General features: G+C 44.1%; 1 protein-coding gene across 2 annotated transcripts in view; it reads left to right on the top strand.

Annotated features, from left to right (window-relative positions):
* Positions 1-927: 927 nt before the first annotated feature.
* dock10 (dedicator of cytokinesis 10) overlaps positions 928-13,086 on the top strand; it is a 180,947-nt gene continuing 168,788 nt past the window's right edge. For both annotated transcript variants that reach the window (XM_082956145.1, XM_082956144.1), the window contains exon 1: positions 928-1,508. In XM_082956145.1, the coding sequence (XP_082812271.1) occupies positions 1,401-1,508 (108 nt within the window). In that variant the 5' untranslated portion in view covers positions 928-1,400. The remainder of the gene's footprint in view (positions 1,509-13,086) is intronic.

Genomic DNA, 13,086 nt, shown 5'->3' with positions numbered 1-13,086 from the left:
TAATTATTATTTCTCATACAACTGCAGTACTGAAGAGTGGACAAACGGGGGAGCCAGAGTGCAATAAATGAGTCCGGATTCCTTACTCCATCAAACAACTGTGATACATCTTCTTTAACTAAGCTAAATTGGACAAGTGTTTTATGGAAACTTATGCGGTAGGTCTCCTTAAATATCATCCAACTATTTAAAAATGTCTTCGTATGCGGATGTCTGCTCTGTTGCCTTAAGGTAAGATACAACTCCATAGGGCTTAACTGCCAAGATCTCCATGGAAGCCACATTTCCCATTAATTACCAAAGCCAAATGGTAGGCCTATGAAGAAGTCTATTATCTAGGTCTCCATGGTTATTTTGGCGACGGGAAACACCCACGTGAAGGTCGATTTGTCTTCACTTTGCAACCCAGACTCAAGAAACCAAAACATCTGGACATTTTAACATCCGTGGATGGGATGGTTCACTTGAATGCTTTGTGCAGAAGCACGAGAAGGACAAGAGTGGACGAATGTAAGGACATAGGCTATGGTTTGGACTTGTCAAATGTGTAGGACTTTTTGCGTTTATTCGTTAATAACGTTGTCATTAATGCAAAGTAGGACTTGTTAATGGTTCAATGCGAAAATAACAGATAGGCATATTGATCATATCTGACGATGGCTTGTAATTCAATATGGATATACAGTATAGTGCCCAACAATGTTGCAACCATGCCACAGCGTTGTGTAGCCTACTATGATAATGCTACCAATAGAAAAAAACAACCATTAACGACTGACTAGCACTAGCCTATTCCACCACAGTAGGTCGCTGTGTGACCATTTTCCCTCCCTCCCTTCCTTTCCCTCCAACGATGGTCCTGAGTGGACTGCTGATGAGTTGATGACATTCTGGAGGTTATTCTCCTCTCTCCTTGGCCTGGTCTAGGCCTGTGGCAGAGGCCAAATTATGGGCATAGTGGTCACTGTTATTGCAAACCTTTTAGAATTTAGTTGTATGACTAATTTGAACGTTTTGTAGACTTATAGCAACAGATAATCGTCATCAATAGCAGGGTTTTGTGGGTACTCTGTTTGGGAAAACCCCAGCCTATGTTTAATTATTAAAACGTTAATAGTTGAAAGGTTTCTTGCAGCCCAGGGGTTGGAGAGAGATGGACCATTAGTTCCGCTTCCTTTGACTCTGTAGCGCACGGGCATTGGTAGAATCTCTCTGAATAGGCATCTGTAGCCTACGCAAGCAGGGCTGCTGTGTAGTACTAGTAGCCTAGTAGGAGCAGCAGCGAGACGAGGAGCCGAGCCGTTGCTGGCGTATACATTGGATTTGCAATAGACAAACGCGTTGGAAATCTGGGCGAACGTCGGCGCTTGAACCAGAGGAATAGCGTGGACCGTTCTGAAATGGCAGCGGAATCGACCCGGAGATTCACGAAGAACCTGCTCAAGCCCGGGAGTGCGGCGGAGATAAGGCAGACGGCATCCAATGCTGTCAGGCATTCGGCAGTGACGGTGGGTCAATGGGGATAACAAAGGTTATGACTGTACCTTATTCAGTCATGCTGAGTAGGCCTATATTGTAGAGCTCAATGTGTAGGTTGTTTTCCCACTCACCGACCCCCCCCGTACCTACAATAACGCTATAGCCACCCATTGATTTTGAATTGATTGTTGGAGATGCGAGCCGCACCATTGCGCCCAGATCCTGGCGAACTTGACATTCATAATTGTGCTAACGAGATTTGGGTTGAAGGAACACAGCTGCTAAATTTGAATTGTAATATCAACTGTGATATGCCTGCAAGTTTTCGGTGAAGGGGAGTTTGTCTTGGTGCTGCGAGAGACAATGCTGCATTCATGTAAAGGATTTTCTTGAATGGGCTACAATGTTGCATTTGAAGAGGATATGGGTCGAGGTTGTGAATGCATATTCTTAACGTTGCCCAGCTCAACGTTTTAAATGTAAGGAGATTCGCTGCTATAATCGAAGCAGCCGTGTATTCTCTAGTGATTTCCACAGGATATGGGTCGAGGTTGTGAATGCATATTCTCAACGTTGCCCAGCTCAACGTTTTAAATGTAAGGAGATTCGCTGCTATAATCGAAGCAGCCGTGTATTCTCTAGTGGTTTTCGGTATTTTCCATGCTGCCTCCGGGAAATAAATAAATAATGGACCTGGTTGTAGACTAGTCCTTGTCTTTCCGCGGGAAATGCCCTCCTGCTTCAAGCCGAAGATACTGAATGACGTACGCAGCAGTAACAACAGCCCAGTTGTGTGTAATAAAAAAATAATAATACAAATGAAAATCCAATCACACATTTCGGCTGGATTGGCATTTAATTAACATTAATTGGCTCTGGCAGATGTTTGTGTAGTGCGTACCAGAGGAGGAAGTGAAGGACCATCCTCAGTGAATTTTTATAAAAATAGTGAAATATTAAAAAAGTTATTCTATTGTGATAGGAATATATTTAGTATAGTTTCATGTCACCTAACAATTGATTAAAACACACTGTTTTGCAATGAAGGTCCACAGTAGCTTTTACAGCACTCTCTGGGGTAGCATCATGGTGTAGCCGGAGGACAGCTAGTTTTAGTCTTCCTCTGGGTACATTGACTTCAATACAAAACCTAAGAAGCTCATGGTTCTCACCCCCTTCCATAGACTTACACAATAATTATGACAACTTCCGGAGGACGTCCTCCAACCTATCAGAGCTCTTGCAGCATGAACTGACATGTTGTCCACCAATCAAAGGACCAGTGAATGAATCTAGTACTGAAAGCGTAAGCTACATCTAGCTAGCACTGCAGTGCATAAAATGTGGTGAGTAGTTGACTCAAAGAAAAAGACAATAGTTGAACAGTTTTGAACAAATTCTTCTCTTTAAAAAAAGGAATTAGAAGCAGAGAGCTATATTTTGTTGTATTTTAAAAAAAAACCTTCACCTACTTGGCCAGCAAATGCAGCTAGCTAGTTTAGCCTAGCCAAACACCCGGATCAAACAGTAAGGGATCAAATCAAATGTATTTATATAGCCCTTCTTACATCAGCTGATATCTCAAAGTGCTGTACAGAAACCCAGCCTAAAACCCCAAACAGCAAGCAATGCAGGTGTAGAAGCACGGTGGCTAGGAAAAACTCCCTAGAAAGGACAAAACCTAGGAAGAAACCTAGAGAGGAACCAGGCTATGAGGGGTGGCCAGTCCTCTTCTGGCTGTGCCGGGTGGAGATTATAACAGCACATGGCCAAGATGTTCAAATGTTCATAAATGACCAGCATGGTCAAATAATAATAATCATAGTAGTTGTCGAGGGTGCAACAAGTCAGTAACACAAGAGTAAGTGTCAGTTGGCTTTTTCATAGCCGATCTTTGAGAGTATCTCTACCGCTCCTGCTGTCTCTAGAGAGTTGAAAACAGCAGGTCTGGGACAGGTAGCACGTCCGGTGAACAGGTCAGGATTCCAGCAGGTCTGGGACAGCAGGTCTGGGACAGGTAGCACGTCCGGTGAACAGGTCAGGGTTCCATAGCCGCAGGCAGAACAGTTGGAACTGGAGCAGCAGCACGGCCAGGTGAACTGGGGACAGCAAGGAGTCATCAAGCCAGGTAGTCCTGAGGCATGGTCCTAGGGCTCAGGTCCTCCGAGAGAGAGAAAGAAAGAAAGAGAGAATTAGAGAGAGCATATTTAAATTCACATAGGACACCGGAAAAGACAAGAGCAATACTCCAGATTTGACAGACTGACCATAGCCCCCCGACACATAAACTACTGCAGCATAAATACTGGAGGCTGAGACAGGAGAGGTCAGGAGACACTGTGGCCCCATCCGATGAAACCCCCGGACAGGGCCAAACAGGTAGGATATAACCCCACCCACTTTGCCAAAGCACAGCCCCCACACCACTGGAGGGATATCTCCAACCACCAACCTACCATCCCGAGACAAGGCCGAGTATAGCCCACAAAGATCTCCGCCACGGCACAACCCAAGGGGGGGCGCCAACCCAGACAGGAAGACCACATCAGTGACTCAACCCACTCAAGTGACGCACCCCTCCCAGGGATGGCATGGAAGAACACCAGTAAGCCAGTGACTCAGCCCCTGTAATAGGGGTAGAGGCAGAGAATCCCAGTGGAGAGAGGGGAAACCGGCCAGGCAGAGACAACAAGGGCGGTTCGTTGCTCCAGCCTTTCCGTTCACCTTCACACCCCTGGGCCAGACTACACTTAATCATAGGACCTACTGAAGAGATGTGTCTTCAGTAAAGACTTAAAGGTTGAGACTGAGTCTGCGTCTCTCACATGGGTAGGCAGACTATTCCATAAAAATTTAGCTCTATAGGAGAAAGCCCTGCTTCCAGCTGTTTGCTTAGAAATTCTAGGAACAATTAGGAGGCCCGCATCTTGTGACCGTAGCGTACGTGTAGGTATGTACGGCAGGACCAAATCGGAAAGATAGGTAGGAGCAAGCCCATGTAATGCTTTGTAGGTTAGCAGTAAAACCTTGAAATCAGCCCTTGCCTTAACAGGAAGCCAGTGTAGGGAGGCTAGCACTGGAGTAATATGATCAAATTTTGGGGTTCTAGTCAGGATTCTAGCAGCCGTATTTAGCACTAACTGAAGTTTATTTAGTGCTTTATCCGGGTAGCCGGAAAGTAGGGCATTGCATTAGTCCAACCTAGAAGTAACAAAGGCATGGATTAATTTTTCTGCATCCCCAAGAGGTAAAATATATAGTGAAAACAATAGTGGTCCTAAAACGGAACCTTGAGGAACACCGAAATTTACAGTTGATTTGTCAGAGGACAAACCATTCACAGAGACAAACTGATATCTTTCCGACAGATAAGATCTAAACCAGAGATATAGTACTAAAACACTTTAGTGTCTCCCTTGATCCTAGGTCCTGGCAGAGTTGTGCAGACTCAGGACAACGGGGCTTTGGAGGAATACGCAGATTTAAAGAGGAGTCCGTAATTTGCTTTCTAATGATCATGATCTTTTCCTCAAAGAAGTTCATGAATTCATTACTGCTGAGGTGAAAGCCATCCTCTCTTGGGGAATGCTTCTTTTTAGTTAGCTTTGCTACAGTATCAAAAAGAAATTTCAGATTGTTCTTATTTTCCTCAATATAGTTGGGAAAATAGGATGATCGAGCAGCAGTGAGGGCTCTTCGATACTGCACGGTACTGTCTTTCCAAGCTAGTCGGAAGACTTCCAGTTTGGTGTGGCGCCATTTCCGTTCCAATTTTCTGGAAGCTTGCTTCAGAGCTCGTGTATTTTCTGTATACCAGGGAGCTAGTTTGTTATGACAAATGTTTTTAGTTTTTAGGGGTGCAACTGCATCTAGGGTATTGCGCAAGGTTAAATTGAGTTCCTCAGTTAGGTGGTTAACTGATTTTTGTCCTCTGACGTCCTTGGGCAGGCAGAGGGAGTCTGGAAGGGCATCAAGGAATCTTTGGGTTGTCTGAGAATTTATAGCACAACTTTTTAATGCTCCTTGGTTGGGGTCTGAGCAGATTATTTGTTGCGATTGCAAACGTAATAAAATGGTGGTCCGATAGTCCAGGATTATGAGGAAAAACATTAAGATCCACAACATTTATTCCATGGGACAAAATTAGGTCCAGAGTATGACTGTGGCAGTGAGTAGGTCCAGAGACATGTTGGACAAAACCCACTGAGTCGATGATGGCTCCGAAAGCCTTTTGGAGTGGGTCTGTGGACTTTTCCATGTGAATATTAAAGTCACCAAAAATTAGAATATTATCTGCGATGACTACAAGGTCCGATAGGAATTCAGGGAACTCAGTGAGGAACGCTGCATATGGCCCAGGAGGCCTGTAAACAGTAGCTATAAAAAGTGATTGAGTAGGCTGCATAGATTTCATGACTAGAAGCTCAAAAGACGAAAACGTTGTTGTTGTTTTTTTTGTTGGTAAAATTACATTTGCTATCGTAAATGTTAGCAACACCTCCGCCTTTGCGGGATGCACGGCGGATATGGTCACTAGTGTAACCAGGGGGTGAGGCCTCATTTAACACAGTAAATTCATCAGGCTTAAGCCATGTTTCAGTCAGGCCAATCACATCAAGATTATGATCAGTGATTAGTTCATTGACTATAACTGCCTTTGAATTTAGGGATCTAACATTAAGTAGTCCTATTTTGAGATGTGAGGTATCACAATCTCTGTCAATAATGGCAGGGATGATGGAGGTCTTTATACTAGTGAGATTGCTAAGGTAAACACCGCCATGTTTAGTTTTGCCCAACCTAGGTCGAGGCACAGACACGGTCTCAATGGGGATAGCTGAGCTGACTACACTGACTGTGCTAGTGGCAGACTCCACTAAGCTGGCAGGCTGGCTAACAGCCTGCTGCCTGGCCTGCACCCTATTTCATTGTGGAGCTAGAGGAGTTAGAGCCCTGTCTATGTTCGTAGATAAAATGAGAGCACCCCTCCAGCTAGGATGGAGTCCGTCACTCCTCAACAGGCCAGGCTTGGTCCTGTTTGTGGGTGAGTCCCAGAAAGAGGGCCAATTATCTACAAATTCTATTTTTTGGGAGGGGCAGAAAACAGTTTTCAACCAGCGATTGAGTTGTGAGACTGCTGTAGAACTCATCACTCCCCCTAACTGGGAGGGGGCCAGAGACAATTAATCGATGCCGACACATCTTTGTAGCTGATTTACACGCTGAAGCTATGTTGCGCTTGGTGACCTCTGACTGTTTCATCCTAACATCGTTGGTGCCGACGTGGATAACAATATCTCTATACTCGCCAGTTTTAGCTTTAGCCAGCACCATCTTCAGATTAGCCTTAACGTCGGTAGCCCTGCCACCTGGTAAACAGTGTATGATCGCTGGATGATTCATTTTAAGTCTAATACTGCGGGTAATGGAGTCACCAATGACTAGGGTTTTCAATTTGTCAGAGCTAGTGGTGGGAGGCTTCGGCGTCTCAGATCACGTACCGGGTGGAGGAGAGACCAGAGAAGGTTCGGCCTCTGACTCTGACTCGCTTAATGGGGAGAACCGGTTGAAAGTTTCTGTCGGCTGAATAAGCGACACCGGTTGAGCATTCCTACAGCATTTCCCTCCAGAAGCCATGAGAAAGTTGTCCGGCTGCGGGGACCGTGCGAGGGGATTTATACTAACGTTACTATCTGTACTTACTGGTGGCACAGACACTGTTTCATCCTTTCCTACACTGAAATTGCCCTTGCCTAACGATTGCGTCTGAAGCTGGGCTTGCAGCACAGCTATCCTAGCCGTAAGGCGATCGTTCTCCTGTATATTATAAGTACAACGACTGCAATTAGAAGGCATCATGTTAATGTTACTTAGCTTCGGCTGTTTGAAGTCCTGACGAACCATGTCCAGATAAAACCTCCGGGGTGAAAAAGTTGAATGAAAAAAGTTGAGTGAGGGAAAAACAAAAAATATACGGTAATGAAAAAGTAAAAACAATGAAGTAGTCAGGTAGCAAAGTAAGATCGGCAACAAAACACACAGCAGCACGTAAACAAGTCTGCAAGTTGTGACCGGAAACAGGAAGTTGTCCTCTCGCCGATGCTATGTTAGCTAGCTGGCCATGGCTATCCAACAGTGGAACTCTTCTAAGTCAAGGTAGGCTTTTGGTTTTATAAATGTATTGCCACCAGGGCCCACCGGTGTAACTGCTACACTGCATGATTGTTTTCTAACGTTTTAGTTCTAGTAGCTATGTTGACTATGACGTTAGCTAATATGGTGACAACAATGTAGGCTGTGAGCACTGTAGAGCGTGTAGATGCAAGAAGGAATATACAATGAGCAAAGTGATCATGCTGTTTGTATGTGGCTGCTATGTGTTTACGGGTGATCAGGGGTGTATTCATTCCACCAATTCTGTTTAAAAAATGTTCCTTAAACGGAAACAAAGGGAACAAAATGGGGATAAGCATACCTGAATTTGTCCAATAGAAACTCTTGTTTGGTATTGAATGTGTCACTGTCTAGCACCTTGATTACTAAAATATTTCCGTATGTGTTCTAAACTTTCATTTGTAGGCTAGTAGCAACCTCATGATGGGTATAGGAAAAATTTGAGTATAATATAGTAAGCCTAAACCTATCAATGTTACATTGAACTGGATGAATGGAATATGAATGAGTCATCCAGTCATCCAATATGCTGTAATAGAAATAAGGTCATGCTCATGAAAAAAAATAAGAAATCGTCCTCCCTCATCTTAAACGGCACCGACCGCCACTGGTGCCTATCTATAGGGCTGGCCTGTGTGTGTGTGTGTGTGTGTGTGTGTGTGTGTGTGTGTGTGTGTGTGTGTGTGTGTGTGTGTGTGTGTGTGTGTGTGTGTGTGTGTGTGTGTGTGTGTGTGTGTGTGTGTGTGTGTGTGTGTGTGTGTGTGTGTGTGTGTGTGTTGTGCTTGAGGTGCATATTAATATCTCAGCTTTGATTCTCAATTCTCCCTTATTTTTCTCATCTCCTTTTTATTTTCAATCATTATTTTTGTGACAGATCTTCACTTTGGGTTTCTATGCTATTCTCTCTGCTTTGGATGTGTGAGGTGGTAGAAATGATTCTGCAGTATCTGTCACCCTGGCTGTCACATCAAGTCTCAACGTTACTGCCACCACAGCTCTGAAATGACATTTGTGGTTTAAGGTGAAGTTTCCCCCAGATCTTGGATCAGTATTGCATTTTCCCAAGTAATGGTTAAGGTTAGAATTGGGGGAGGGGAAGCTGATACTAGATCTGTACCTAGGGGCAGCGACAATTATAGAGGAGTGGGAAAACCCAGTGACCCACTTTCATTATGACAGGTCCTTGCCCACCAGTTGTGTCAAGCCTGCATAGTACTTCACACACACACACACACACACACACACACACACACACACACACACACACACACACACACACACACACACACACACACACACACACACACACACACACACACACACACACACAGACACACACACACACACACACACACACACACACACACACACACACACACACACACAGACACACACACACACACACACACACACACACACACACACACACACACACACACACACACACACACACACACACACACACACACACAGTGCTAGGATGTGACAGTGTTTGACACTTGTTATCCCTCTGATGACTCACCTGACAGGTAAAGGACAGAACAAATCCTCTTTACCTCTGTGTGTGTGTGACCATACATTGTGTGTGTGTGTGACTGTGTGGGGTTGTGTGAGTGTGTGCTCATGCAGTCGTACACTGTGTGTGTCAAAATCTAATCAAATCAAAGTTTATTAGTCGCGTACACAGATTTGCAGATGTTATTGCAGGTGCAGTGAAAGGCTTATGTTTCTAGCTCCAACAGTGCAGTAACATCTAGAAATTCAATAAACAAAAAATGTAAATACATTTAAGAAATATCAGAACAAGCAACATGAGAACGAGCAATATGAGAACGAGCAATGTCAGAGTCCGGAATACACTACCGTTCAAAAGTTTGCGGTCACTTAGAGATGTCCTTGTTTTTGAAAGAAAAGCTTATTTCTTTTTTTTGTCCATTTAAAATAACATCAAATTGGTCAGAAATACAGTGGAGACATTGTTGTAAATTACTATTGTAGCTGGAAACAGCTGAATTTTAAATTCTCTATTTTCTATTTTTTTTTTATGGAATATCTACATAGGCGTACAGAGGCCCATTATCAGCAACCACCACTGCTGTGTTCCAATGGCATGTTGTGTTAGCTAATGCAAGTTAATCATTTTAAAAGGCTAATTGATCATTAGAAATCCCTTTTGCATTTATGTTAGCACAGCTGAAAACTGTAGTGCTGATTTAAAGAAGCAATAAAACTGGCCTTCTTTAGACTAGTTGAGTATCTGGAGCATCAGCATTTGTGGGTTCAATTGCAGGCTCAAAAGGGCCAGAAACAAAGAACTTTCTTCTGAAACTCGTTAGTCTACTCTTGTTCTGAGAAATGAAGGCTATTCCATGCGAGAAATTGCCAAGAAACTGAAGATCTCGTACAACACTGTGTACTACTCCCTTCACAGAACAGCGCACACTGGCGCTAACCAGAATAGAAAGAGGAGTGAGAGGCCCCGGTACACAACTGAGCAAGAGGACAAGTACATTAGTGTCTAGTTTGAGAAACGGACGCCTCACAAGTCCTCAACTGGCAGCTTCATTTAATAATACCTGCAAAACACAGGTCTCAATGTCAACAGTGAAGAGGCGACTCCGGGATACTGGCCTTAAAAAGACTAAAAACACCAGCATAACAGCTCCAAGTGATTTTTAATTTTGGAAATCAAAATTCACCCACATAAGAGATACACACTACATGACCAAAAGTATGTGGACACCTGGTCATTGATATGGAGTTGGTCCCCCCTTTGCTGCTATAACAGCCTCCACTCTTCTGGGAAGGCTTTCCACTAGACGTTGGAACATTGCTGTAGGGACTTGCACAAGAACATTAGTGAGGTCGGGCTCTGATTTTGGGCTATTAGGCCAGACTCGCAGTCTGCGTTCCAATTCATCCCAAAGGTAGTTGATGGGGTTGAGGTCAGGGCTTTGTGCAGGCCAGTCAAGTTCTTCCACACTGATCTCGACAAACCATTTCTGTATGGACCTCGCTTTGTGCACGGGGGCATTGTCATGCTGAAACAAGAAAGGGTCTTCCCCAAACTGTTGCCACAAAGTTTGAAGCACAGAATCGTCTAGAATATCATTGTATGCTGTAGTGTTAAGATTTACCTTCGCTGGAACTAAGGGGCCTAGCCCGAACCATGAAAAACAGCCCCAGACCATTATTCCTAATCCTCTAAACTTTACAGTTGGCACAATGCATTGGGGTAGGTAGAGTTCTCCTTGATGATGAAAATGAATCAAGTTAAAATATACCAATAAACCATTTGCCCAAAATGTCAGGAGTACGTCACCCAAGATAACAAGTAAATCCCACAATTTTATTATAGGTTGACTATGCAACAATAGGGTTAATTATACAACTAGTACTTCTTTTAAAAATAACACTTGAAGACACTGGCAGTGTTCTATAGGCACAAAGTAGAAAACCATTAAACTGGGAGGTAGTATTTGAAATCTGCCAAGACAAACCCAGATTCGTCCGTCGGACTGCCAGATGGTGAAGCGTGATTCATCACTCCAGAGATTGCATATCCACTGCTCCAGAGTCCAATGGCGGCAAGGTTTACACCACTCCAGCTGAGGCTTGGCATTGCGCATGGTGATCTTAGGCTTGTGTGTGGCTGCTTGGCAATGGAAACACATTTCATGAAGCTCCCAACGAACAGTTATTGTGCTGACGTTGCTTTCAGAGGCAGTTTGGAACTCGGTAGTGAGTGTTGCAACCGAGGACAGACAATTTTTACGCGCTTCAGCATTCAGTGGTCCCGTTCCTAGACGTTTCCACTTCACAATAACAGCACTTACACTTGACCGTAGCAGCTCTAGCAGCTCTAGCAGCTCTAGCAGGGCAGAAATCTGATGAACTAGTTGATGATCCCTGCTGTAGGCGGTCTCGTTATTGTTGGTAATCAGGCCTACCACTGTTGTGTCGTCAGCAAACTAGATGATTGAGTTGGAGATGTGCATGGCCACGCAGTCATTGGTGAACAGGGAGTACAGGAGGGGGCTGAGCAGGGACCCTTGTGGAGGAGGATATGTTGTTGCCTACCTTCACCACCTGGAGTCGGGCCGTTAGGAAGTCTAGGAACCAGTTGCACAGCTTGGAGGGCACTACGGTGTTGAAGACTGAGCTGTGGTCAATGAACAGCATTCTCACATGGGTATTCTTCTTTTCCAGGTGGGATAGGGAAATGTGCAGTGCAGTGGTGATTATGTCATCTGTGGATCTGTTGGGATGGTATGAACATTGTAGTGGGTCTAGGGTGTCGAGGAAGGTGATATGATTCTTAACTAGCCTCTCAAAGCACTTCATGATGGCAGAAGTGAGGGCTACTGGCCGATAGTGATTTAGTTCAGTTACAGCGCCTTACAAAAGTATTCATCCCCTTGGCGTTTTTCCTATTTTGTTGCATTACAACCTGTAATTTAAATGGATTTTTATTTAGATTTAATGTAATGGACATACACAAAATAGTTTTTAAAGTGGTGAAGTGAAATGGAAAAAATAACTTGTTTCAAGGGGTGCATATGTATTCACCCCTTTTGCTATGAAGCCCCTAAATAAGATCTGGTGCAACCAATTACCTTCAGAAGTCACATAATTAGTTAGATTGCACACAGGTGGACTTTATTTAAGTATCACATGATATATATATATATACACCCGTTCTGAAAGGCCCCAGAGTCTGCAACACCACTAAGCAAGGGCACCACCAAGCAAGCGTTACCATGAAGACCAAGGAGCTCTCCAAACAGGTCAGGGACAAAGTTGTGGAGAAGTACAGATCAGGGTTGGGTTCTAAAAAAATATCAGTAACTTTGATCATCCCACAGAGCACCATTTAAATCCATTATTAAAAAATGGAAAGAACAAACCTGCCAAGAGAGGGCCGTCCACCAAAACTCACAGACCAGGCAAGGAGGGCATTAATCAGAGGCAACAAAGAGACCAAAGATAACCCTGAAGGAGCTGCAAAGCTCCACAGCGGAGATTGGAGTATGTGTCCGTAGGACCACTTTAAGCCATACACTCCACAGAGCTGGGTTTTACGGAAGAGTAGCCAGAAAAAAGCCATTGCTTAAAGAAAAAAATAAGCAAACAGGTTTGGTGTTCGCCAAAAGGCACGTGGGAGACTCCCAAAACATATGGATGAAGGTACTCTGGTCAGATGAGACTAAAATGGAGCGTTTTGGACACCAAGGAAAATGCTATTTCTGGCACAAACCCAACTCCTCTCATCAACCTGAGAATACCATGCTGTGGGGATGTTTTTCATCGGCAGGGACTGGGAAACTGGTCAGAATTAAAGGAATGATGGATGGCGCTAAATACAAGGAAGTTCTTGAGGGAAACCTGTTTGTCTTCCAGAGATTTGAGACTGGGACGGAGGTTCACCTTCCA

This window comes from Salmo salar, chromosome 09 (assembly GCF_965601325.2).
Source record: "Salmo salar chromosome 09, fSalSal1, whole genome shotgun sequence".
In the NCBI taxonomy this organism is placed as follows: domain Eukaryota; kingdom Metazoa; phylum Chordata; class Actinopteri; order Salmoniformes; family Salmonidae; genus Salmo; species Salmo salar.
The sequence above is the reverse complement of the archived record's forward strand: the minus strand, read 5'-3'. Positions and strand labels throughout refer to the sequence as shown.